This window comes from Vicugna pacos, chromosome 23, assembly GCF_048564905.1.
Source record: "Vicugna pacos chromosome 23, VicPac4, whole genome shotgun sequence".
NCBI classification, from domain to species: domain Eukaryota; kingdom Metazoa; phylum Chordata; class Mammalia; order Artiodactyla; family Camelidae; genus Vicugna; species Vicugna pacos.
In genome coordinates, this window is record NC_133009.1 from 25,683,168 (window position 1) to 25,708,222 (window position 25,055).

The 25,055-nt window shown below is 44.5% G+C and overlaps 1 protein-coding gene across 2 annotated transcripts in view; it reads left to right on the forward strand.

The window, feature by feature from the left end:
* The first annotated feature begins 3,765 nt into the window (after positions 1–3,765).
* SLC30A10 (solute carrier family 30 member 10) overlaps positions 3,766–25,055 on the forward strand; it is a 29,996-nt gene continuing 8,706 nt past the window's right edge. Inside the window, exons 1-2 of one of the 2 annotated variants that reach the window (XM_072948250.1) lie at positions 3,766–4,216; positions 21,660–21,737. In XM_072948250.1, coding sequence (XP_072804351.1) covers positions 3,766–4,216; positions 21,660–21,737 — 529 coding nt within the window. Of the gene's footprint in view, positions 4,217–20,388; positions 21,020–21,659; positions 21,738–25,055 lie in introns of those variants that run through there. The other variant, XM_072948249.1, reaches the window with a different exon arrangement.

The following is a 25,055-nucleotide window of genomic DNA, read 5'->3' on the forward strand; positions in this document are numbered from 1 at the left end:
ATCTAGGGCAGTTCAGGATGCTTTATCTCCTTTCTCTACCCTTGGTAGCTGTGTGAAGTCTAGTATCTTCATCATAGTCACTCTACCTCATAAAGTACTTAGAGCAACACCTAGCACCTAATAAGTAATAACTAACGTTGGTTATGACAGTGATGTGCGGTCAACTGGCAGTCACTCCTAGTATGTAGCTCCAGTCAACAGTTATGACCTTAGTGCCTGGGGTTTGGTTTTGTTTCCCTGCAAACAAATGCTTTAAAGGACAAGCTTTTGTTTAGCCAGTCCCTATCTAAAGCCTGAAAAGTAGATCCAAGCTTCATAACTACATTTTGTTCTGTAGCCCCTGGCCATTTGGAGAGGGGGGATTATCTCTGACACATCTCCAGGCTATTGGAAGATTCAGATGAGCAAAACTAATCGCAGAAAAAGTTGACCTTTGCTGCTTTAGAGGAATTCACTGTTTAAAGGAACTCTACAGTGAGGAGTTGTGTTACAGAAGAAATCCTTCACCCCAAACCTACATGTGATAAATCAGCTTTTTTCAAAAATTGAGGTTCAGCTAAAATACCAAAACCTTTTCAAACATCTTAAGCATGGTGATGCTTTTCAAGGAAGTACGTAAACCTGACCCCAAACAGTATCTTTTAAGAAATGATCACTGTGTTTTCCTTGCAGACGACAGCCAGCAGCTAGACACGTGACTGACAGTCACAGAAGTGATCGTGTGCCTAGTGAAGGTGGTTTTCGAAAAGAAAACAGGTCAAGGTGTATTTACTGCTGGCTCTGCTCACTAGGACTACCTGTGCATACCACCAGTTAGCAATTTCTAGTTCATTCCTGACAGTGGGTTTAAAATAGTTTCTAATTATGCCACTAAATCACATGAAGCCTTTATGAGAATTGGACAATAACAGCAACTCATCTGGCCGTTAGTGGAGAGGCTTTGAGTCTTAAGATCAGCGGGCAGCGGAACACCCCATAAAACAGGCAGAAAGAAGGCATTTTGACTGGTGAGTCTGGACAGCTCACCCTACTTACATCTAATTGTAGTTTTGAACATTAGTCATCTGTCGTACAGCTAAGGTGTTCAGGGGCTGTCAGGAGCATCAGAAGTTTGGGGAGGCAGCTACCCTACCCTGTCATTTTCAAACATATCTTGGGCCCTTTATCACTTTTACTATGTCTAGAAAATGCTAGCCATTTCTTTAATAACTTGGTGCCCACTCTGTACAAAGTGCCAGAGCAGACTGTAGTGAATAAAACCAAACATGGTTTTTTTATCTTCTTGGCTTAGTCTCCCCGAAGTTGTCCTATTTGAGATGCAAAATCAGGCCATTAAGTGGACAGGGAGATGGAGCAATGTACCGGGCTGAGCACTGGCAGTAGGGGGCCATTGCTTGCTGGCCCTCACTGACACGTTGTGAGATGATCCCGGCCATAGCAGCATGCGGAGTACTAGCCTACACTTGAGATGACAGCAGCTGGAAATTTAAGTCAACCCTATTCTGCCACACCACCAGGCTTAAAATAACAGATACAGAGACATTTCTGTGGCTCAGTAGGTGATGTTAAACCAGTGGCTTTGTTCAACTTTACTGGAAGATTTAAGAGCTTGGAGCATCAACAGTACTGAACTGCTATTAAAAAGATTTTAAATAAATAAATCTAATGTAATAGGAATATTTCAAAATATATTTTAAGTATGTCACCAAAACTAAATTTTGTGATTAAGAAATATCTGTTGAACAAACCGTAATTTGGAATATGCATCAAGAACCTTAAAAAAAATATTCATGCCTTTTGGCCCAGAAATTTCACTCCTGGAAATGTGTCATAACAGAGTAATAATTTAGGGATAAACTATATGCTTAAGGATGTTTACTATAGATTATAAAACAATGTTTTAAAATGGGAGTATGTTCAAAGTTCAACAAAATGGAAATGTTGAAGTATATTTTGGCTATATTCACTTGATAGACTAGCACACACACACACATTTAAAATGATGATTATAAAAACTAGAAAATGGCAAGGCAAATGAGGGAATAAAATTTCTATGCAAAAGTATAATTTCCACGATGTTTAAAAACAAGCAGGTTCTTGGAGGGGAAAAAAGAAAAGCAATACCTGTTGAATGAGTGAGGAGCCTGAGGGATAACAGGCTGGTGACAATGTTAGCACTGCTATTACTTCACACATGGTAAGTATGGGTTTGTACTATAGTTTCCTCATTCCTTCATTTTGTCACTCTTCTTTGACAATTGTTTCATAACTTCTCCTCTATGACTTTTGGTTGATCATCTTGATTTCTGTTTCACTAAGAAGGTAGAGACAATAGGAACAGACCCACCCCTACCTCCCATCACATCTGCCCTACTCACAGTCCATATATCCACCTTCTCGACTGGTCCAGATGAACCATCTTCTTGTGCACTAACCCTCATTCCCTCTTGCCTTCTCAATGGTGGCACTTCAGCCACTGTCCCCTCTGTGTCATCACACCTCCTTTCTCTGCGGGACCTCTCCACTACCTTGCAAATACTCTGTCTTCTCCCCAAACTAAAAATACCCTTTCCTGGCTCCATTTTCCTTTTGCTTCGCAGTAAAACTGCAAGAATTGTCTGCACATGCCGTCTCCAATTTCTCTGCTCTCTTCTCCTGAGCCCACTTCATGTCTGCCCCCTTGCTAAGGTCACCAGTGGCCTCCATCAGGTTAAACCAGTCACTTGCAGTCCTCGTGTTTCTTACCCTCTCAGTGTTTGACCCAGCTGGTTCTCCCTCCGTTTTGAAACGTTCTTCCATGGCCTTCAGAGTCCTTCTCTCCTATTTTCCCTCCCTGGTTGATCCTTCCCTCTTATCTCTTCATATCTTCTTCTTTTTCTACTTTTTCTCACTTCCTTGCTTATCTCAGACAGTTTACAGCTTTTAATTCTGTAACAATAGAAGCCACTACTGTTTTAGACATTTGGGAAATGGTAAATAAAGCTTTAAGGGTTGTAAGTGAAAGATGAGCAGATTAAAAATAAACCAAACCAAAAAAAAAAAAAAGTCCTTGCATCACTGAAATCAAGTCATTGTAAGCTGGCTTTTTCCCTGAAACTAACTGGGATTTTGTCTTTAGCTCCTCCAGTGTAAAGGTAGTTCTTTCCTGAACACGAGGAATGTTTTTCTTACTTATGGAGGATGTGTGGAAGTCTGTTTATCCCAGATCAGTGGGCAAGGCAGCAGAAAAAAATCACCCAGCTTCTTCCCTGGCTTTCACTAACTGTAGCTCTAATCTCTGGATTAGTGACCCCTAGAATATTCCCTGTTCCATTCAGTGAACAGCATTCAAAACCATTTACGCACCAGGTTGACAAGATATGACTGTTTACGTCAAACACCAGAGCAGTCACTGCAAACACGGAGTGTGGAAAGTGAGAGGGCCACAGCCACGGGGAGCGTGGCATGATTCCGACACAGAGGCTCCTGACTTCTCCAGCTAAGCTCACAAACAAATGAACAAGAGAAACCCCTCAAGTTCGTATCTGAAGTCAGTGATTTCCCCCCAGGTCCCCGCTCACGTGACATCTCTTGCTTAATTGCCCTTTAAACTGTTTTATGACTTTACAGCAGCCTGTAAAAGGTGATTCTCAAATGTGACAAGCGCTGCCAGGCTGAAGGGGAGAGTTACGCAGGAGCTGTCGCCACTGCATCTGGACCTGCTCCCCGCCGAGCTCAGACTCCCCAGGCCGGGGACGGGGACAGCGCGGAGCCGAGCCGGGCGCCATGGGCCGGTACTCGGGGAGAAGCTTCCGTTTAATCCTCATGTGCGTCGTCAGCATCCTCCTCTTCGTGATGGAGCTGGTGATCGCGCACATCGGCAACTCCCTCTCCTTGGCGTCTGATGCCTTCGCGGTCCTTTCCCACCTGGTCTCCATGGTCGTCGGGCTCGCGGGCGTGCGGGCCAGCAGCATCCGCCGGCACAGCAAGGGCACGTTCGGCCTCCTGCGCGCGGACGTCCTGGGGGCCTTCGGCAACTCCGTTTTCGCCGTGGCCCTGATGTTCAGCATCCTGGTTGAAGGCGTCAAAAGGTACATCAGCCCCCAGAAGACGCAGGCGCCGCTGCTGGTGCTCAGCGCCGGACTGGTCGGGCTGCTCTTCAATGCTTTGAACTATGTCATCTTCTTGGACTGCTGTTACCGCGCGCCGCCGGGGCCCCGGGGAGACGCTGAGACGGGTAAGCGGCCGTCGGGGCTTGTGGGACGGTCAGGGGCCCGGCCGGCGCTCTCTCGGGGGCCGCTGGGGGCGCTGGGGGCAGAGGCCCGATTCCTTCGGTCGGCCTCTGGTCCCCGGGACTTCCCTGAAGGGCTTTCTCCGAAGAGTCGCTTCCAGTCCAAGTTCCTTGTGAGCTGAGTGGCAGCGGCCACGTGGGGGCCTTTAATTTTCAGTCACCGGGAATGAAAAGCCGTGCAGACAGGGGCGGAGAGGGAGTAAAGCCCTCAACCCTGGCCGCAGGGGGAGCCCTTTGAAAGAAAGTGGACGCGGCACAGGAAGAGTCTCCTTTAACAAGTGGCTCATTTTGTCCACCCAGATGTGACCCGGGGCTATGCTTAAAAATAATATTTTCATGCCCCCTCAATGTGTTCAAAAAATACTGGGCTGCATAAACAGCTCCCATCAATCAAAGAAGAAACAAATCTATGAGGAATATATTCAAGGAATGTGATACAATGTGGAGAGAGAAAAAATAAAGGTGATTAGTACACTTAGCTCTCTTTTTGGAGGGGATGGAAACATTTGTGTTTATTTATTCTATACATCTGTCCTGTTTGAGAAAAAGGAAAAGCTGCCTACCTGTGAATCTTTAGGAGGGACTTACGAGTGGGAACCAAGTCACTGGGTCATCTGTCAAAAGACTGAATTAAATCTGGGAAGAGAACAATAAATTGGTAACAAAGAATCCAAAAGATAAATTATTAGGTGGAACCAAATTTCTTTATCACCACAAAAGGAATTTTAAAAAATACATTAGAAGCTTCTTGCAGAAGAGCAATTTCCAGGGCTTTGTGAGGCGCTGGACCACAGGAACAGACCAGGTCCAACTCCTGGTTCTGACACGGGGCAAAAGCCAGTTTGCTTCACCTGCCCTGTTTGCCCATCTGTAATGTGGGGGCAGTAAAGACCAAACGGGATCCCAAGTGCTTAAGCACTTAATAGGCACTTGGTAAAGAGTATTGTTTTTTAAAGAAATCACAATGCAAGCCTTTGAATTATGTGGTAATCCAGTATCAATGAATTCTAATTGCTCAGCTGGTTTTTAAGACATTTCATGATTCTTCTTATTTGAAGCTGAACAGATGGGGCATCATATAGCTCAGCCTGGGAACCTCGGGGTAAGAGTTTGCATTTTTTGTCATATTCCTCCTATCTTTCCTGCCGTTGTAAACGTTGTCACCTGGGAACAGTCCCTTAGCCTATCTCTGTTTAAACTTTTCCCTTGGTACAATGTGAATTATGAGAGCACCTTTAGTATATGTTGAGTATAAAAGGGAAGAGACATGAAACTAGAGTCTATATCTTTATTTGATTTAATGAATCAGGGCCTCATCTTTTGTAAAAGACGATAATTAGTTAACTTGAGATCCTATGCCTTGTTTATATAAGTCATCACGTAAAAATTACTACTTGAGGTTCCAGATCATAAAATCCACATATTTGATATAAGAAAGAAATATACTTCTTGCTAAGTAAAAATTTAAGGCGAGGAAGCTGATCAAACAAGTAGTTAGTGTTGGCAATGGAATTGTCACCATTACTAACCTTCCCTTGTGTCTTTAGTTCTAATTTTGTCTTTACTCTTGACAGATGCTATTTACCTGCATAGAGCAAAAGCAATTTAGGCAAAGAGGTTGATTCTTTGACCGACACCAAAATTTGGTAGGCAAACATGGCTCTATTTTTAAAACATTGGATTATTATCAGATATTATAACCTAATAATTAGTTTAGCTCTCATTTGAGAAGCAGTGCTTTCCAATGTTTATGTCCGTGCTAGGATAACAAGAGGCTTAAGACAAATATTTCACCCTGACTATATGTGTTTCTCCTGTCTTAATTCCAGAGTATTTATCTTCTTTTGAAGTGTTTGATGCTATATGATATTCTACTTTAAGTAACTGTACTTATCAGTATCATACACACATATACAAATGCTTTAAGATCCATGTTGTATGTTAAAATGATTATTTTGGTAGATTTTGATATTTCTGAATTCTTCTATTAGAAACTTAATGTGTTTAAACCCTCTAAGTGATTTTAGGGTAAAGACTTAGCATTTACGTCTCAAGTTATGTATTTATCACTTTACTGAAATATACATTTTGATATCCTTTCTATCACCTAAGTAAGCGTAAGGTAAAGAGTAAATATTTGGGTTACATAAATCTCACAATCTGACATTAACCCAACTGTCTCCTCTCCTAAGGAGAAATATGATTAATCCATATGTGTTGATTTATACCAGGAGGTATAAAATATGAGGGAAAAAAATGACTCTTGACTTCAACAGATCCAGGAGAAAGATTTTCTATATATCTAGAATTCTAGCTTAAAGCATTTTGAAGTACCTATAGGCTAAAGAACTGTGGTACCTCCTGGTTGAGTGATCAGAATCAGGTAACCCATCACTTTGTTTTGTGAGATATGGATCTAAAGAGACAGTTTTACTTAGCAAGCCTTCAGTCTCTCCTGGTTCTGTGGCTCTTTTCCATGTTTTGCTTTATCTGAATGGTGTGGGAATTGACACCAGTTATATTTTATGTCTGAGATCATAGAAGAGTCAAAAATAAGACCACTCATTCCAATTAAATGTTAACAAAACAGGCTGTACATACAGTTAAGACTTTAAACATCTCTGGGGTTCATGGAGAAAATACATTGGAGAATCAGACAGAAGGAGCAGAAGTTTAAAACATCACCTGGGAGAAAAGAATGTCTGAAAGATTGCACCAAGACAGGGAGTCTGCAAGCTTTAGATCAGTATCTAGCCCATGGGAGTCCATCCCCGACAGGAAAAGGCAACGGTGGAGCAGATATTTTTGGCTAAAGTAAGAGGCAAAATGAAAAAAGTAAAAAGTACCAGCATGAAAGAAAAAAAAGTTAGGTTTGAAGTCCAAAATTTGGATGGCTCTTGGTGTGAGTGTGTTGGAGGGAAGAAGGTTATAGGTGTGTCTGGGGAAAGCAGGGAGGGGTGAAAACAACAGGTGCCTTCAGGTCCTAGGAAGTGTGGGACAATCAGTTTTCTCTCTCGAGACTTAGGGACGCCATTTGTTTTGTTCGCCTTTTTTCCTACTCCTTGTTTACTTTATTAGATCTTCCTTGACTTTCATGGGTTTTTTTTAATGTTCTTATTTTATTTCTATTTTTCAGGCTTTTCTTTAACATTTCACAAACAGAGCTCTCTTTGCCCTCGATTTGTGTTTAAACAAATACTTCGCCGTATGTTGGCTTTTTATTTTAAAAGTTCTGTGTAGCTCTGTGTAGGATAGGCTTACCATTTACATGCTTTATAAATGACACATTTAGATCTGAAATATCTGTATTATTTAATTTATTTCTTTCTTTTTATAAAATGCCTTTTTCTGTGAATTTATTTACATTAATTTTGTTTTGATTTCCAAACTGCTTTCTTTCCCTCTCTCTCTCTCTCTCTCTCTCTTGCTCTCACCACCTTCCTGACATTTCATTTCCCCAGCCAACCTGCTAGAGGCAGTGCCCACACGGTGATCAGCAAAGTTCATTGCTGGGGAGGGTTTGCACACTGCTGATTGGCTGCTCCCAGGAGCTTCTAGTTAAGACTCAGTGCTGTAGCCTGATGGGAGCCTTTCACACGGACCATCCTGCGGACACTAAAAGCAGATTTTATCCAGAGACAAGCAAAGTAGGCCAGGCTCATGGTTTTCGGAGAGGCGAGGGGGAATTTGCTACCTCTCTCCCAGCACCCAGTACCATGAAGTAAGTAAGTCAGACCAGAAACTACACAAGGAATGCAACTTTTCAAATCGGGCAGGGGAAGAAGGCTTCCTAGATATTGGTTCCCTGCGTTCTCTTTCTACTGCAGAGGCTGGATTGGAATGATGGGACGTTGGCAATAATTATGAAATAATTTTAGAAAGCATGATGCTTAATTTCCAGAAGCTGTTACTTTGCTGTTTGTCCGTATCTGACCCTCCCCGTTGTTTTTGCAAGCATTTTCAACCATTCACTCCCACGCGAGGGTTCAGTGATAAGCATACACACCTACCCCAGATCACAGGATCTAGCCCAGGACAGAGGCTTGCTAGATTCCCTTCCATCTCTCTGCGCGTTCCTGACAGTCTGCACAGCCCCTCGCCTCTCCTGCTGCCCAGGGATGGGTTCTGGGTCAGTCACAGGGAATGAATAAGAAAGCTGAAAGGGAGACTGAAAAATAGGCACTGTTTCACGTTTGTGAGATCAAATTCAACTGAAAAAAAAAAGATAAAGAGACCAATTCCTCGTTCTTAGCCATTTTCTTCTAAAATGCAGAGGTCACTCTGATAACTGAGTTAATTTTTAATGAAACTAAGGGTTTACTGACATCTGGGAGTTGTCAGACACTGTGAAAGCGCAGGGAGAGTCATCACAGCAGCATGTCACCGACATTTGGAGAATTATATGTTTTGGAAAATAATTAGCGAGAGAGAATACTTGCTATCTCTATTTTTCCAGATAAGCAAACAGAGACTGAGAGTCAGGACCAGAGTCACACAGCTAGTCAATGGTAGAGTACGAAGAATGAGAAGGTTGAACGTAGGCCCTTAATTATAAACCCTAAGGGAAAAAAAAGACCAAAGAAAGAAAAAAAAAATCACAGGGTGTGAAAAATTATTTGGCAGTGATCACAAAATGGCATGTCAAAAAGTGCAAATGAATACACTATTAATTTAATCCTCATTCCGATACTGAGTGACCTCTGGAGAGTTACTTAAACTTACTCAACCTCAGTTTCTTCATCTGTAAAATGGGTAATTATCTTTGATATGAAATATGAAATCATATTGTGTGTATGAACTGCTCAACATGGCACTTGGTGGCTGTGGTTGGTAGTGACTGTCCAAGGGCTGAAGGGACAAGAACAAGAAAATATTACTGAGATCCTTCTGCGGACCAGTCCTCACCCTCCTTCACACCCAGGGACCGGCAGCCGACCTCAGAGTGGTTTGCTGTTAGTCATATGTATAATCAGTGCAGATCCATCCCCATTCCTGGAAAACCTCACAAAACAAGTGTCTTCTGATGGCAGGTTAGCAGCATCTTTAGTGAGGTGAACCAGAAGGATCATGGACCTGTAATTAGAAAATACAGGTTCTGTAGAAAACAAACTTATGGTTACCAAAGGAGAAGAGGGGAGAGGGATAAATTAAGAGTTTGGGATTTGCAGATACACACTACTGTATACAAAAGAGAGAAACAACTATAGTCCCCTACTATACAGCACAGGGAACTACATTCAGTATCTTGTAATAACCTAAAATGGAAAAGAATATGTATGTGTGCGTGTGTAACTGAATCACTCTGCTGTACACCTGAAACGAACCTGCATTGTAAGTCAACTGTACTTCAATAAAGAAGAAAAAGAAAATACATGTTCTGGAACTTCTTCACTCATTCACTGGTTCTGATACTGGAGAAGACACTTAACTCTGAGTCTCATCTCAGGTATCAGTACACCTATTTTAAAGATTCTCCATGCTTTTCTTTCGATAAAGAATAATACCTTCATAATGTGTTATTTTTCAGAGGGCTCTTATAAATGTTACATTCCTCATCCTTCAGTGCTCAAGACAGCACTTTGCAGAAGGGTACTACTTATGTTTTTTAACTGTTAAAGATGGTATATTTTAAACTGTCGTAATGGTAGTAACATGTCAACGTGTCACTCATTAAAATAATGCAAATGTAGCTATATTTCCAAGTCACATATTTACAAGTTACAAATGGAGAAACCGAGGCACTGGGTGCTTTCCAGTTGACCCAACGTCATTGCTAGAACCAAGACTCTACATTTCCACACCTTTTTTCTGCCTTAGGATGATTTGCCTTTTAAACATTTCCCCGCAGTCCTGTCTAGTGAGCAGTGACATTCTCGTTTTCCTGAGGGGCTTAGCTTCTCAGGAAAGTGGGGCAAAAGTGAGCTTGTTGGTTTTGTTTTCTTTTGGTCAGCTGCTTACAAGCTATGAAGAATTTATTTGCTATTTTTTGCCTTCTTGCTCTTTGGTGGAGACAGTAGTCATGGCAGGTTTGCAAGACATGGTGTGAGATTGCCTCTGATGACTGTGACATACACGTGCCTTGTCATCATTTTTTATGAGAGGCAGTAATACCTGGAAGCTTTTTTCTTAGAAGAATGTCTTCCAAAGTCCATGTTCTGATGTTTACCATCTACATCTGAGCAGGTGTCTTGAGAGGATCAGGAGGAGGAATTACTTAAGAGTAATTCTCAGTGACGTGCATCTGGGCTTTTGTTTTCTATCTGCTGTGACATTTCTAAACATGTATCAGCTCAGTAGATAAGAGGAAAGAAAGAGGATCCTTGACTCGGGCCAGTGGGGACTAGAGGTTGGCTCCTTGCAGGAGAGCAGCAGAGACATCAGGTTCAGGGAGGAATTGTCTGGACAGGCCACCTGTTTTCTGTAGAATTCTTAACCTGAAGAAACTGCCGTGAGATTTTGCAGGAGAGAAAACAGGGGAGCTGGCAGCTTGCTCTATCACTGCTGACCAAGTCAACTGATGATACTGTCGGGACTTTACGGGGCCAATAAATAATGTCCACTCATGAGTCTAGAACCAACTGAGAACTGAGGGATCCGAGACAGGAGGCAGGTGGTGATAAAAACTGTGGCTCCATTTTTGAGAAAAGCTGGGTTGGAGGATGGACTGTGGATGTCACAACAGGCTTCCTAACACTTATCTCAACAGTAAACACATTCATCTTCTTCGGGGCCAAGTTCAGCATCTGGAGACACAGAGGTGGGCCCAGGACTAGAGAGAATGGACGCTCTCCGAGGGCAGGCAGTTCAAAGGGTAAAGCCTGGGAGGGGCTGAGCCAGGCCCCTTCTGTTCCTTCCACTAAACCCACCAATGAGAGGAGACCTTCCTGCCCCAGGAGTGACTTGTCACGTGGAAGTTGGAGAGAGAGTGAAGGGGTCAGAAAGATCCTACCTGGCGGTCCCTTCATGGGGACGTGAGACAAGGGGAATGATCTCCCCCAATACCCTCCAGCTCTGTGTGTTCTTCACTCGGGGCTCCCCTTAAAGGGCTAGATGAGCAGTCATCAGGAGGGTACGCTGCCCACAACAGCCACTGTTTCCTTTGGGCGTTCTCCTTGGGTCCAGTGTTTGGCAGTTTTGATACCCCTCCCCCTCCACGATTAAAATGGATTAGAACAGCAAGTATATTAGTTAAATGAACTCTGAGGCCCCACAGATGGTCAGTATTGCTCATCAGAGATCACACAGTGACATGAAACGAGAGCATCGAGATCGTCTAAAAATTCAATGTCAGCAACATAACAATGCCCCAGATTTAAACAACAGGAGTCTCCTCCTACTATCAGAACATAAAGGAGAAATTAAAATTCAAAATGAAATATATTTGACTTCATGAGTTTCTAGCCAAAGAAATCAAAGCCCCTGATTATTAATTAAAAATCCAGATTAAAGGCAAGTCAAAAAACAAAACTCATAAAACCCCACATCTCCCTCACTTTGGGTACAGTCTGTGTGAGTTTTGTCTCAGGCCTGGTGGAGTCACGGTCCCTTCAGTAGCTTTAGTCTGGATTCTTGTCCACTGGAACAGATGTCATCCCTGCAGGACATCCGAGGTTGGAGAAGTTCAGCACCTTTTAAAGACCTTCTCTTTCTTTGTCTTTGGTGTTCTTCAGTTTTGCTACAACAGTTCCAAATGTGAATTTCTTTGTATTTATCCTGCCTGAGGATTGTTGTGTTTCCCAAATCTAAGCTTTTATATCTTATAAATTCCGCAAGATTTTCAGATACAATCTTTTCTAGTTTTGCCTCTCCCCCATCTCTCCTTCTGCGACATTGATTAGATATTGGATCTTCTCACTCTGTCCTCCATACTTTGTAACCCCTTTTTCCTATTTTCCACTTTTTGTTGTTCTGTGTTGCAGCTTAGGTAGAAGAGGAGTGGGAGAGGGAGAGAGAGAGAGAGGGAGGAAGGAAGCATGTTGCAAGCTAAACAACCTCCTGAATTCCATGTCCATCTTGAGCGCCTGTTTCTGCTCGGTCCACACTCACCCTCCGGTGCTCAGTCCACACTCACCCTCCTGGGAGTGGGCTTTTTCCAATCCTGTGCCTCAGGGACCGTTGCCTCTGCCTCTGGCTCCAGAATTGCCAAGGCCTGTGAATCCTGCTTCCCAAGGAAGCTCCTCCCTCCCTCCCATGTTTGTTTCAGCCTGAGGGTCCATCTCGGCAGACTTCTGAGCTGAAGCTGTTTTGAATAGTTCGAAGCTCATCCCGTTGCTCCGACATCTTGATCCTCCAGAGATGGTTTCCCACAGCCTCTGAGTTGCAGGTCTCGAGCAGCACGCCTTCCTGCTGAGTCTCCTGCTCTGAAGGCTGGGAGGAGCTTCCAGCGTTTTCCGTGTTTTTCTGCTCCTCTCTCAGGAAGGCTCTGCCGAGTTGTTGAAGGTTGAATGGGTTCATCCAGTTCTTAGTTGTCCCCTTTCCTTCTCTGCCCCATGGAAGGCCGCTGTTTTTGCTGGACTTTCCCCCTTTTACTTTGTCCTTGTTTTCTGGTCAGACGTTTATTTTTCTAACATAGACTTTTTTCTTATCGCAGTGAGAGAGAGGAAGTCAGTGTGTCATGGGTCGGCCAAAGGCAACGGTTGTCCAAACCAGGCTTGTCAACTCTCACCTCCCTGAGTTGGATCATCTCACTTGAAAAGCATTTTCCAAATAAACCAAAAATCTAAGCCAGGCCTGGACTCAAGCTCTTGTCTTCTTGCCTTGATACCCTTCCGTGTGTCTCTTCCTCCTTGCGTCTGTCCTTGGAGTCCTGGCTGTCTGTTCTGGACCCGTCCCACAGGTCACAGGCAAACCCCTACGTCCATGGTAACGGTTTTGCTTTAAAGCTCCTATTAGGTACCTTAGCTACTCTATGCTCCTCTTCCTGGGTTCTCCTCTCAAACAGCCCCACATCTTATTGATGCTTTGTATAGCTCTGCCAGTCTTTACGTGGTGGTTCCCTGTTCTGTTTACTGCATCACAAACCACCACATGCAGTGGCTTAAAACAGCAATCATTTGATGATACTCAGGATTCTCTGGGCTGGAATTTGGAAAGGACACAGTGGGAGCAGCTTGTCTGCTCCACGATGTCTGAGGCCTCAGCTAGGAAGATTCCAAGGCTGGGTGGGGGTAGTGAGGTGATGGCAGGAGGCTGCATCATCCTATGTCCAGCTGCTGGGCTGGAAGGTCTCAACGTCAAGGACTGCTGACTGGATCGTCCATGTGGCTTAGATTCCTCACAGTTCAGTGGCCTCAGGACACCATCCATGGTGGCTCAGCTTTCAGACATGAGTGCTCCATCAAACAAGGCAGATGCTCCAATGTCTTTTCTGGCCCAATCTCAGATTGTGTGGATTGTAAGCAAGTGACCAGATGGAGGGAAGGTCAAGCCCACAGACCCAGTTCTTAATGGGAGGGGCATCCGGGTCTCCCTGTGGTGAAACATGTAGAACAGGAGATACAGTTGTGGCCACCTTTGGAAAAAATGATCTGCACAGTCTGCCCTCCAGCTACAATTCACATCACTTCCATGTGCAAAATCACTCACCGCTCCCCCAAAGCCCCGAAGTCTCATCCCATAGGGCATCAGCTTCACATTGAGGATCTTGTCATCCTACTCAAGCTGAGGTGAACGAGGCTCCTCAGGGACAGCTCCTTAAGTCTCCTCCCCTGCACCTGAAGATCTGTGAACTAAAGAAATAACGGGCTTGCTTGCCACACACCCACAGACGACAGTGGGACAGACACAGGGTGACTGCTGGCTTCCCTAGCTACTTATATTTCAGATGGTACCACAGCTTTAAGAGAATGACTTTTTAAATTCAAAGCTTAGTTGATTTACAATTTTTTGCTGCATAGCATAGTGATTCAGTTATACATACATATATATTCGTTTTCATATTCTTTTTCATTATAGGTTATTACAAGATATTGAATGTAGTTCCCTGTGCAATACAGAAGAAACTTGTTATCTATTCTGTACATAGAAGTTTGTATTTGTTAATCCCGAACTCCTAATTTATCCCTTCCCCCATCTTTACCCTTTGGTAACCATAAGTTTGTTTTCTACCTCTGTGAGTCTATTTCTGTTTTGTAAGTAAGTTCATGTGAATCATTTTTAGATTCCGTGTATAAGTAATGATATTTGTCTTTCTCTGTCTGACTTAAACTTCACTTAGTATGATAATCTCTAGGTTCATCGATGTTGCTGCAAATGGCATTATTGCATTACTTTTTATGGCTGAGTAATATTCTATTTTCTCTATATAAATATATATACTACAGCTTCTTTATCCAATCATCTGTCGATGGACATTTATGTTGCTTATTTGTCTGCAAATAGTGCTGCTATGAACATTGGGGAACATGTATCTTTAAAAGAATGACTTAATAGCCCCCTGGATCTGATTCTCTCTGGGGTGGTGAGGTGCATTCTGGATGCCAGTCCATCATCTGAAATCTTGTCTTTCTGCCTCTGAAAGATTTCTCTGATTCCCAGTCTCCAGTCTGGTCTAGTCGAATCCTCTCTTTAAGAATATGTAGATAGATATGCACCTCCTTTTCTTTTTTGCATCTGTCTGGGCTTAAGAAAATGCTGTCTTCCTCTGGTGCAATTTCCCTCTTGTTTCTGAGAGCCAACTACTTTTCCTCACACTTCCTTTGCACAATAAGACTGAGGCATAGAGTGAAAACAGTCCTAAAAACTCATGCTCACAAAGGCTTATTAAAACATCCCTGCATCTGTAACAACAGCCATTCTTCTATAAGCACTAAGCTGCTTTCACTTGCCAAGGTCAAAATCCTGCGTGGCTTACACTATCGGAGCATTAACGCCTAACAGTGCTAGTCCTGGCGTCACCAGGAGCCTCAATCTCCAAATGTTACTTTGGCCTCTAGATTCTCACCTTTATTCTTCTCAAGGTTCCTGCCAGCTCATCAGAATGTTAGGACTTTAGGGACTAATAACTAATACCTCTTTCCTACTTTACTGGGTTTGGAGCAATTGATAGATAAAATACAGATGACAACTGAATATGATTATCAGTTTTATTACAGACATGACATGTTACAGGAGATGGCTTAGATGTGTAGCAGCAAAGAGCTTTTTAATAGTTCATCCCAGAATTAAACTCACCCACCCAGCCCCAGACCTCCCTTCACGGGATAGATTCTGCCCTCATCAGTTTCCCTCATGTCCACGTGGACCAGGATTGCAGGTCTCTGTGGGAAGGTAAATATCAAAAAGAAAAGGCCAGAAGAGGTTATCTGAGTCTGCTCCACTCTTTCCCCCACACCTACTAACCTGAGCAGTTATCCTGCCTCTGAGAAAAGGCAGGCAAGTGACAAAAAGAGGGCAGGGATGTTACCCCTGTGGAGATGCCCACGTGGGACTGTGAAGCTTGGGGAACAGAGGTTCTCCTTAACACCAACAAAAACTTGTGAGCTGGGAGGCTCTAGTGTGAACCCTGTGGACCATCTGCCCTGACCTATTTATCTCAATGGGAAGAAGCATATTTGGTCAAGAAGTTCCGAGACATGTCCAATCTGAAGTCACCAGATACCTACGCCTTCATCCCTCCCCGACCCCTTCCTGTACTGTCAGCAGACTTGGGTCTAAGTGCCCCACTCAAAGATGCTTAATAAGTGGCAAAGATGCAACATGGGAACTGCAATAAGGCAGATAAAACATAAGTGGAAGAAAAATAATTACCCCTGGTGACAGAAGACATTTTTAGCTAAAACCATGAGCATGAACTGTCAGAACTTAGGGGGAAAATGGAAGATAACAAAACATTACAGAAATGAAAACCCACCTTGGAAGCAATGAGACATAGAAAAATCACTATACAGAACAACTGATGATATGGAAGGCGGGCTTGAGAAACTGAACAAGGAATTTCGGGCAATTAGAAGGAAGATAGTAGATCCGAATAACAAACAGTAGAGGTACTCCGTACATGTACAAAGTGTTTCCTGAGGCTGAAAGCAGACAAATGTATCAGAAAAAATATTCAAAGGTATAATGGAAGAATTTTTCTGAACTAAAGGAAGAAAAAATTCTGTAAATCAAAATGGAAAATTGATATGGAACAATCAATGCATACATTCTGGAAAAGTTTCTGAATATCCGGTGTAAAGAAAGAATCCCATAGGGTACCCAGGCCGAAAACAAACTCACCTACAAGAAGCAAATATCAGGCTGGATTCAGATTTCTTTACAATAACATGCAATGCCAAGATACACCGTATTCAATTGTCTCCCCAACAAAAAGTCTCAAGAACTTAGAAGCTAGTATTGTTAGAAGTCTAGGAGAAATGGAACACATACATTTTAAAATTTTTATTTATTTTTTAATTTTTATTTATTTATTTTGGGGGGAGATAATTAGGTTTACTTATTTATTTATTTTTAGAGGTGGTCCTGGGGATTGAACCCAAGACCTCGTGCATGCTAAGCATGCACTGTACCACTTGAGCTATACCCTCCCTGAAAATATAGTATAATATATTAGTATAATGTGTGGAGGAAGAATGTACACTCAAGAGTTTGATGCCTGGATCAGATCTCTAATCTGTCATTTACAGATTATGTGATTGTAGGCAAGTTGCTTAAAATCTTTGGGCTTTAGGTTCCTCACCCATGTAACAGGCATACCTTGTTTTACTGTGCTTCGATCAACTGCACTTTGTAAACAGATAGTGTGTGTTTTACAAATCAAAGGCTTGTAGCAACCTGCATCGAATAAGCCTATCAGCACCATTTTCCCAACAGCATCTGCTCACCTCACGTCTCTGTGTCCTATTTCGGTAATTCATACAATTCAAACGTTTTCTTTATTATTATATTTGTTATGGTGATCTGTGATCAGTGATCTTTGATGTTACTGCTACAACTCACTGATGGCTCAGACAATGGTTGGCATTTTTTAGCAATGAAGTATTTTTAATTTTGCTATGTACATTGTGATTTTAGACATTATGCTATTGTGCACTAATGGTGTAAACATAACTTGTATGTGCACCGGGAAAGCAAAAAACTTCATGTGACTCACTTTTTTGTGATATTCGCTTTATGAGAGTGGTATATCTCCCAGGTCTGTCTGTATTATTTTATGGGGCTGTTGTAAGAATGAAACAAGATAATAACTACAAAGTGCTCAGCACAGGGCTGGGCAGACAGAGATCAATAAACTAAAACTACTGAAACCTCATAATTTATAGCAACTGTAAGATGCAGTCGATTTTTGGCAATTAGATTATGTATGTATAACCTATATATATATAAATGTGTGTGTGTGTATTACACACAAAAAACTATACATATACACATAACTGTATGTGTATAATTATAGTTAGAACATTTTCCTTAATTGCACTTGGTTGACATCCTTAGCCTTTCTTATAGTCAGGTTCTCGGCCAGGGCAGGGCACCTGGGACAGGTAGACCTCCCGCCTGTGCTTCTCAGCTGCTGGCTTTGTAGTTCCATTGACTGCCCTCCCGGGGCAGTGACGTAATTCTTCTTATCTGCCTTGGGTTAGGGGAATGACTGGGCCACAGGCACAACTGATATATTTCTGCTGCTCTCAGGTTTTTCTTGCAGTTATGAATGACAGAGAAATGCAAACAGCAGGGACTGTGTTAGTGCTGTCAAGTGATCTCCAAAAGGCCTCCTCCTCTCTTTTTTGAATATACTGGGGATTGAACACGAGGACTCCTGCATGCTAAGCATGCGCTCTACCACTGAGCTATTACCCTCCCCGCAAAAAAGGCCTCTCTTATTTTGACTGCTTGGCTTGCTGTCATATGCTACATGCTTCAGAATCTGAAGACAGGATAAGCCAGAAACTGGGAAGGGAGCAGCACTCAGGCACAGCTCTTCTTGTGTGAGAGTGTCGTCCGTGGCTCCAACTGTGATACTGCTATGTATGCGCTGTATCACAAAGACGAATACGAATACACTGATGCTAATATTAGGCCCTCTGGGGGCTAACATTTATTGAGTGTGTGCTCTGTGCCAGGCCCTGTTATAATCACTTTACACCTATTAACCCTTTTAATCTTCACAACCCTATGAAGAGGCACTATTATTATTTTCCTTTTCCAGTAGTGAAAATGGCCCAGACAATTAAGAAACTTGCACAAGCCCACACAGCTTCAAAACTTCCATCGGCCTATATTGCCTGACTTCTTTTAAGTTCTTCATCATTTTAACACTAATTTTTAGAAAAGACTTTAAATGATGAATTTCCTCAAGTTCTCAGGATAGAGAGATTTTTCCTGGAGGTGAGAAGGGAATGTGCAACAGGCTCCCTGAATTTGGAGGCTCACCTGGTATCGGGGGGAACCCTTGGATCAAGGAGGTTTTGGCAGGCTTGTTAAGGATCCTCAGGGATCATTAAAAGACAAGATCATGTTTTACAAGGCTAAGGCAATGAATGGGGCTAGAATTAGAAGGTTCTGCTAATGGATTCTGTGGCTTTTTAAAAATTGAATTATAGTTAATTTACAATGTTGTGTTAGTTTCAGGTGTACAGCAAACTGATTCAAATATTTTTTTTCAGATTTTCAAGTTCTTTTCCATCATAGATTATTATAAGATATTGAATATGGTTCCCTGTGCTATACAATAGGCCCTTGTTGTTTATCTATTTTATATATCATAGTCTTTATGTGTTAATCCCAAACTCCTAATTTATCTCTGCCCCTCCCTCTGTGGCTTCTTTTCAGTAAGACATTTTTATTCATTTCCAAGCCAAAAGCAGAGGTTTTTTTTTTTTAGGAATGATTAAAGTTCAGGGCTTGGGGAGGAGGGAGGGAGAAGAGAGCTTATCTGATCTTTTTCGGAATGAGACAAGAGTGTAACAATGAAACAAACTAACAATGAAACCTGCAGGGGTTCTCTCATTCCACTCCACGAGCTGGCCGAGAACAAACACCCTTCTTCAAGGACTCCCTTCCTTGGTTTCCCCCCGAGTCCTGGAGACAGTTCTCTTCGGGATAATGTTTACTTGGAACAGAGCCTGCCGTCAACAGAAAGGCTTTATTTGGAGTAAAGCTTCATGTAGGTCAGTCATTGAACTCTGAGTATCAGGTCATGCTGTGAAGGACCCATGGGGGAAGAGCAGAATATTCTCTCCAGTGGCGAATAACGAGTACACGGAGGAGGTGAACCCTGGCTTCTCTGGTGGACACGGGACTTGTGCCAACCGCGGAGAAACTGCATTTCTGAGCGCTGGGCGGGAGGGTCAGGCTCACATAAATGTGGCTGCCTGTAGTTCACCCCTGGAAGGAGACCTTGTGATCGAAGACCCTAAAGGCCGACAGAGGTGATGTTGTGCCATGAGGGGGTGACAGAAGCGCCAGTGTGCCCCTGTGAAGGCTGTGACCAGAAGAGAGGATAAAATAGCTATCCCTCCCACAAGTGGTGGAGGAGTGGGCGTGCCGAGTGGGGGGGGGCAACCCAAACTTCTCGAAATGCAAAGCAGGAAGCACCCCCGGAAAAGCAGGGTGGGTCGGGTTGGTGCTCCCGCGCCCCACGGGGTCACCGGGGAATCTGTAAGGAAGCTGCGTCAGGGCACGTACGCCAAGGTATTCACGTCCGCCACCGCGAACACACCCCGCAGCAGACAGGAGCCTTATCACTAAGAGTCAACAGTCACGGCGCGGACGATCGGGGGACTGGAGAGGCGGGGTCATCGGGTGAACCCCACCTCTGCTTGGGGGGAGTCTGGGATGAGTGCCATCCAGACACGCCCCTTCTTCCCAGCAGCTCCCCTCTCTGCCCACTTCTGGCCTTGGGGGGACAGACGCAGGCCCGCGGCCACGTGCCAAGGGAGGCAGGGCCGCGGGGGGGGGCAGGGGCCGGGGAGGCGGCGGAAGGTCCTTTGCGAGGCGGCCGCCGCGGCCCCTCCTTTAGACTCTGGACGTGCGGGGACCGGGGCCGCTCCGCCTCCGCCTTATAAGAAGCCCGGGCGCCGGCGGGCAGGGCGGCCCGGGAGGCGGGGACCAGGCCACCGCGGAGTCCAGGGCGCCGCGCCCCACCTGTCGCGGCGGCGCCGGGCGGTCGGCCGGGCCGGGAGATGGGCCGCTACTCGGGCAAAACGTGCCGGCTGCTCTTCATGCTGGTGCTCACCGTCGCCTTCTTCGTGGCCGAGCTGGTGTCGGGCTACCTGGGCAACTCCATCGCGCTGCTGTCCGACTCCTTCAACATGCTGTCGGACCTGATCTCGCTGTGCGTGGGGCTGAGCGCCGGCTACATCGCCCGGCGCCCCCGCGGGGGCCTGGGCGCCACCTACGGCTACGCCCGCGCCGAGGTGGTGGGCGCGCTCAGCAACGCCGTCTTCCTCGCCGCGCTCTGCTTCACCATCTTCGTGGAGGCCGTGCTGCGCCTGGCCCGGCCCGAGCGCATCGATGACCCGGAGCTGGTGCTCATCGTCGGCGCCCTGGGGCTGGCGGTCAACGTGGTGGGGCTGCTCATCTTCCAGGACTGCGCCGCCTGGTTCGCCTGCTGCGGCGGCCGCCGCCGCCAGCTGCAGCCGCGGCATCAGCAGCCGGCGGCCGGGGCTGCTTTCGGGGGTCCCCGGGAGGCCGAGGGCCACTGGCCCGCCCGCACCCCGCCAGCCCCCGGCCGCGATTCGGCCGTGACCCTCCGCGCGGCCTCAGTGGAGAGGAAGGGCGAGAAGGGGGCGACCGTGTTCTCAAACGTAGCAGGTGCCTTTCGGTTGCATCCTCTGGACTGCGTTGCCCGTCCCTCCTCCCGCGCCCAGTCTCGTCCTGCTCCTCCCACGCCCTCTTTTTCACCTGCTTGCTTTTTCTTTCTTTCTTTCTTTCTTTAAATCTATTTCCTTTGCAGTCCGGCTTTCAGTCTCTGCCGCTAACTGAACATATTTATTTTTCCGCCTGGATCCTCGGGCCTCCTTTGCCTCTTTTCCCTTCCCCCTATTCTCTCTGTAGAGGAGTATTGATTTTCGTGGAAATCAGTTATTGTTGGGCAACAGATAGCACTCTCCACCCTTCCCCCCTTCGCTGGATGCCATCTGCACTTTGCTTTTCTCTCTCCCCCTTTGCCCATCCTTCCACCCCCTTGGGAATATGGTTTAGGGATGGGGGTGGGTTCCCACTGCCTCTTTTTTGTTTTAATTGGAATGAAAGTGTGAATGAAGTCAAAGGAGAATCACAAGGCTGATTTCAAAGCCAAAATGTGCTACTCAGGGTTGGGATTGTGTGTTTGCAGAGGTGGGGGTCTGATCAGCTGGTAGGAATTTAAAATAACAAAACCTTTTTTTGAGTCCATTGGTTTTTTTTGTTTGTAGAACTCATACACAACACAAGGTTTCTTCTTTGAATGCAGGTGATTCCCTGAACACCCAGAATGAACCAGAAGAGATGATGAAAAAGGAGAAAAAGTCTGAAGCCCTGAATATCAGAGGTAGGATTGACTTGGAATCCATTTGAAATCCTTTTCAGAGTGACATATGGACTTCATTTCTGTTTGCCTTTTCATAGGTGTGTTAGAAAGTAGGCTGTTTACATGCAGTCACTATGACCTTAGTCACTTGCCTAATCACTGCATCGATTTTGAGGGAGGCAAAGTTGCTAATGATTTATCCTTGTTCCACTTGGATCCATGCTAATGCTGCCTGCTCCAGGGCTTCCCAGATCAGTGGCATGCTGCTACTTGATTTTGCTGCTACTTGATTTTGCCCGCCCGTGGAAACTGCTAACACAGAATGCAGCCTAGATGCACTGCACCTTCCCTTCCCAACTTCTTGGGTACAGATTTGAATTGAACATCATTTGGATAAAGGTTGGAAGGGAGTAGGTGGGCTGCTATCCAAGGTTATGCCCCAAATGACATCGCTTGAATGACCCTCAGTTATTTCTGCCAGAAATCTGCTTCTGTGAGGGGTCTGTTGGCTCACCTGTATCTGCACCTCCAGGCTGGAAGTGGGGGTTCTGATGAGGCATGTGGAAAGCACATCACTAGGATTCCTCCTCCCACGTGCTCCAGGTCACATGCCCAGGGCGAGGCTCAGCCCAAGGAGATCAGACATGCTTTTCTCACAGGACACCAACATATTTCACTGCATCTCCCCTTCCCAACTTCTTGGGGATAGATTAGCTTCAGAGTAATGCAACAAGGATGAATCTCCAATCTGACAAAGAATTTCAGCAAAGATTATGCAAAGACTATGATGTTTAGGTGGTCTGGGGAAGCCTGTAGGGGGAGCTAAAAGGGAAAAAAAAATACAAAGAAACACTAGTGACGCAGGAGACGCCTTTATTTCAGAGTCTCACATCTGTTTCATGAAGTGACACCCAGGATGGATCTGTAAGGAAAATCAGAAAAGGACAGCAACACATGAGCTCCTAAAAGTTTCTCAATCAATTAATTTTAAAAATTTAACTGCAATAGGGGAATTCCTTAAAAAGTGTGGTGGTGAATCTTTTTGGAGAGAGAATCTATGATGAAAACTCATAATCCTCTAATTTATTCTTTTTTAAGCTTCAGTTTAAATATCCATATGTGTGTGTGTGTGTGTGTGTGTGTGTGTGTGTGTGTAGTGGGTTTTTAAGCTGGAGTTCATCGCCATAGCACTTCACCTTTTCAAACCACATTCGGTTAACTATTCTTTTTTAAACTGAGATAGAATTGGCATAGAACATATTAGTTTCAGGTGTACAACGTAATGATTGGATCTTGGTATATACTGTGAAACGATCACCACAATGGCTGGTTAACCTCCATCATCATACATTTGTGTGTGTGTGTGTGTGTGTGTGTGTGTGTGTGTGTGTGTAATGAGAACTTTTAAGATCTACTCTCTTGGCAACTTTCAAATATATGATACAGTATTATTAATTATAGTCACCATGATGTACCTTGCATCTCCATGACTTATTTATCTTATAACTGGAAGTTTGTAGCTTTTGACTCCACTCACTCATTTTACCTACCCTACCCCCCACTTCTGTCAACCACCAATCTATTCTCTATACCTGTGAGCTTGTTGTTTTTACGATTCCATATATAAGTGATATTGATTATTCATTCTTCCCTTATGTTACAGAGGAAAGAACAGGTAGGTGGAAAGAAGCTGAGATGGAACAGTAGATCCCAGTAGCTATTGGGACCGTGTTTGGAAGGCATAGTGTAAGGGAAACTTGTATGAGCTTGCTAACCTTCGGTCCATACCGAATGGAGCTCCTGGGTACAAAAATGCCAGTGGTAAAACACCTTGCTGTACCTGGCTGAGCCCTGTTGGTCCACAGGTACTGACAAAAGTGCACCTCAAGCTTCCAACAGAGGTCAATAATGCAGTGGCAGAAAGGGATTTGGGTGCAAGCTGCCTGGTTTTGGGTCCTGGCTCTGCCACCTGAGAACAGTGTAACTTTGCAAGTTATCAAACCTCTCTAAGTCTCCAACTGCCACATCTTTAAAATGAGGGTAAGAATAGTACCCTCTTCATGGGGTTGTGTAAAGGGCCCAGGCACATGGGAGGAAGGCTAGCTAATGTGATGGCGTGTGTACTTTGTGCTGGCCCCATTCAAGAATGAGTCACTTAGCACTCGTAATGACCTTAGGAGGTGGGTCCTACTGTCAGTCGGGTAGTGAGTGGCATTGCCAGGCTCCAGCCTAAGCTGCTGCAGTCCAGGTGAGCTCAGTGCCCTGGCCGTGGCTCGCAGGAGCCTTCCCAGATTTTGGGCTAAGGGGGAGGCTGGCCTCACCTTGCATTCTGCGCCCTTATCTTAGAGCCACGATTCAGGGAAGGGCCACAGCGTGTTACAGCTGGAAAGGCCTTAGGGAAAAAGGCCTTCACTTTACAAATGAGGAAAGGAGTTCTGTGGTTCTGGTGACTTCCCCTGTCACCCCAGCCAGCAGGGCTGGTCTCCTAGGCTCCAGCTTCACATTTCTGGCCTTTTTTCCCCCAACATATAGATTTTTATTGAAGTGCAGTCAGTTTACAATGTTGTGTCAATTTCTGGTGTACAGCATAATGCTTCAGTCATACAGGAACATACATATATTCATTTTCATATTCTTTTTCACTGTAAGTTACTGCAAGGTATTGAATATAGTTTCCTGTGCTATACAGTATCTGGCTCTTTCCATCATCATGCACCTGCCTCTGGACTCCATGCAGGATGGCTTGCTTCTCCAGGGTCCACAGTCCACTGAATGTTTACATTTCTGACATTTTAGCCACTGCTTTAGAAAGCAGGACTGTCCCCGCAGACCTTTGGAGGGGACAGACAATTGTGGGGATTCTTGTGAACAAAGATCATTTCTTGATTTTCCTTACTGTTTCTCTTATTCCAATGGAATAAAAAAGAATGCTTTCTAGGAAACGCATGCCATCTTCTGCTGTAAAGCACATTCCTTCAAAAATCTTCAGTGCCCTTTGTAGTGGTTGATTTTATTTCATAGGATCAAATATAATACATTAAAAAAAGGTTGCAATGGAGTGTCAGAAAGACAATCAACCCTTTGTATTTCAGTGTAACTATAGAGAGATGAATAACAACCCTGGCATCATTTGAAAATCAACCTCCTTCTAGGAGATGTTTCTTTTTAATTCTTTTTTTTTTCTCCCAATGAGAAGGATCTCTCATCTTTCCACAGCCATGGGTTAATGCCTAGTGCTAATGCTCGGTGTTTCCAGCTGTTCCGCAAATATGGAAGGACTGATGGCTTTTCAGAGTGTTGGGACTCATGTCAAATTTCAACTTATGTCACATTGCCATG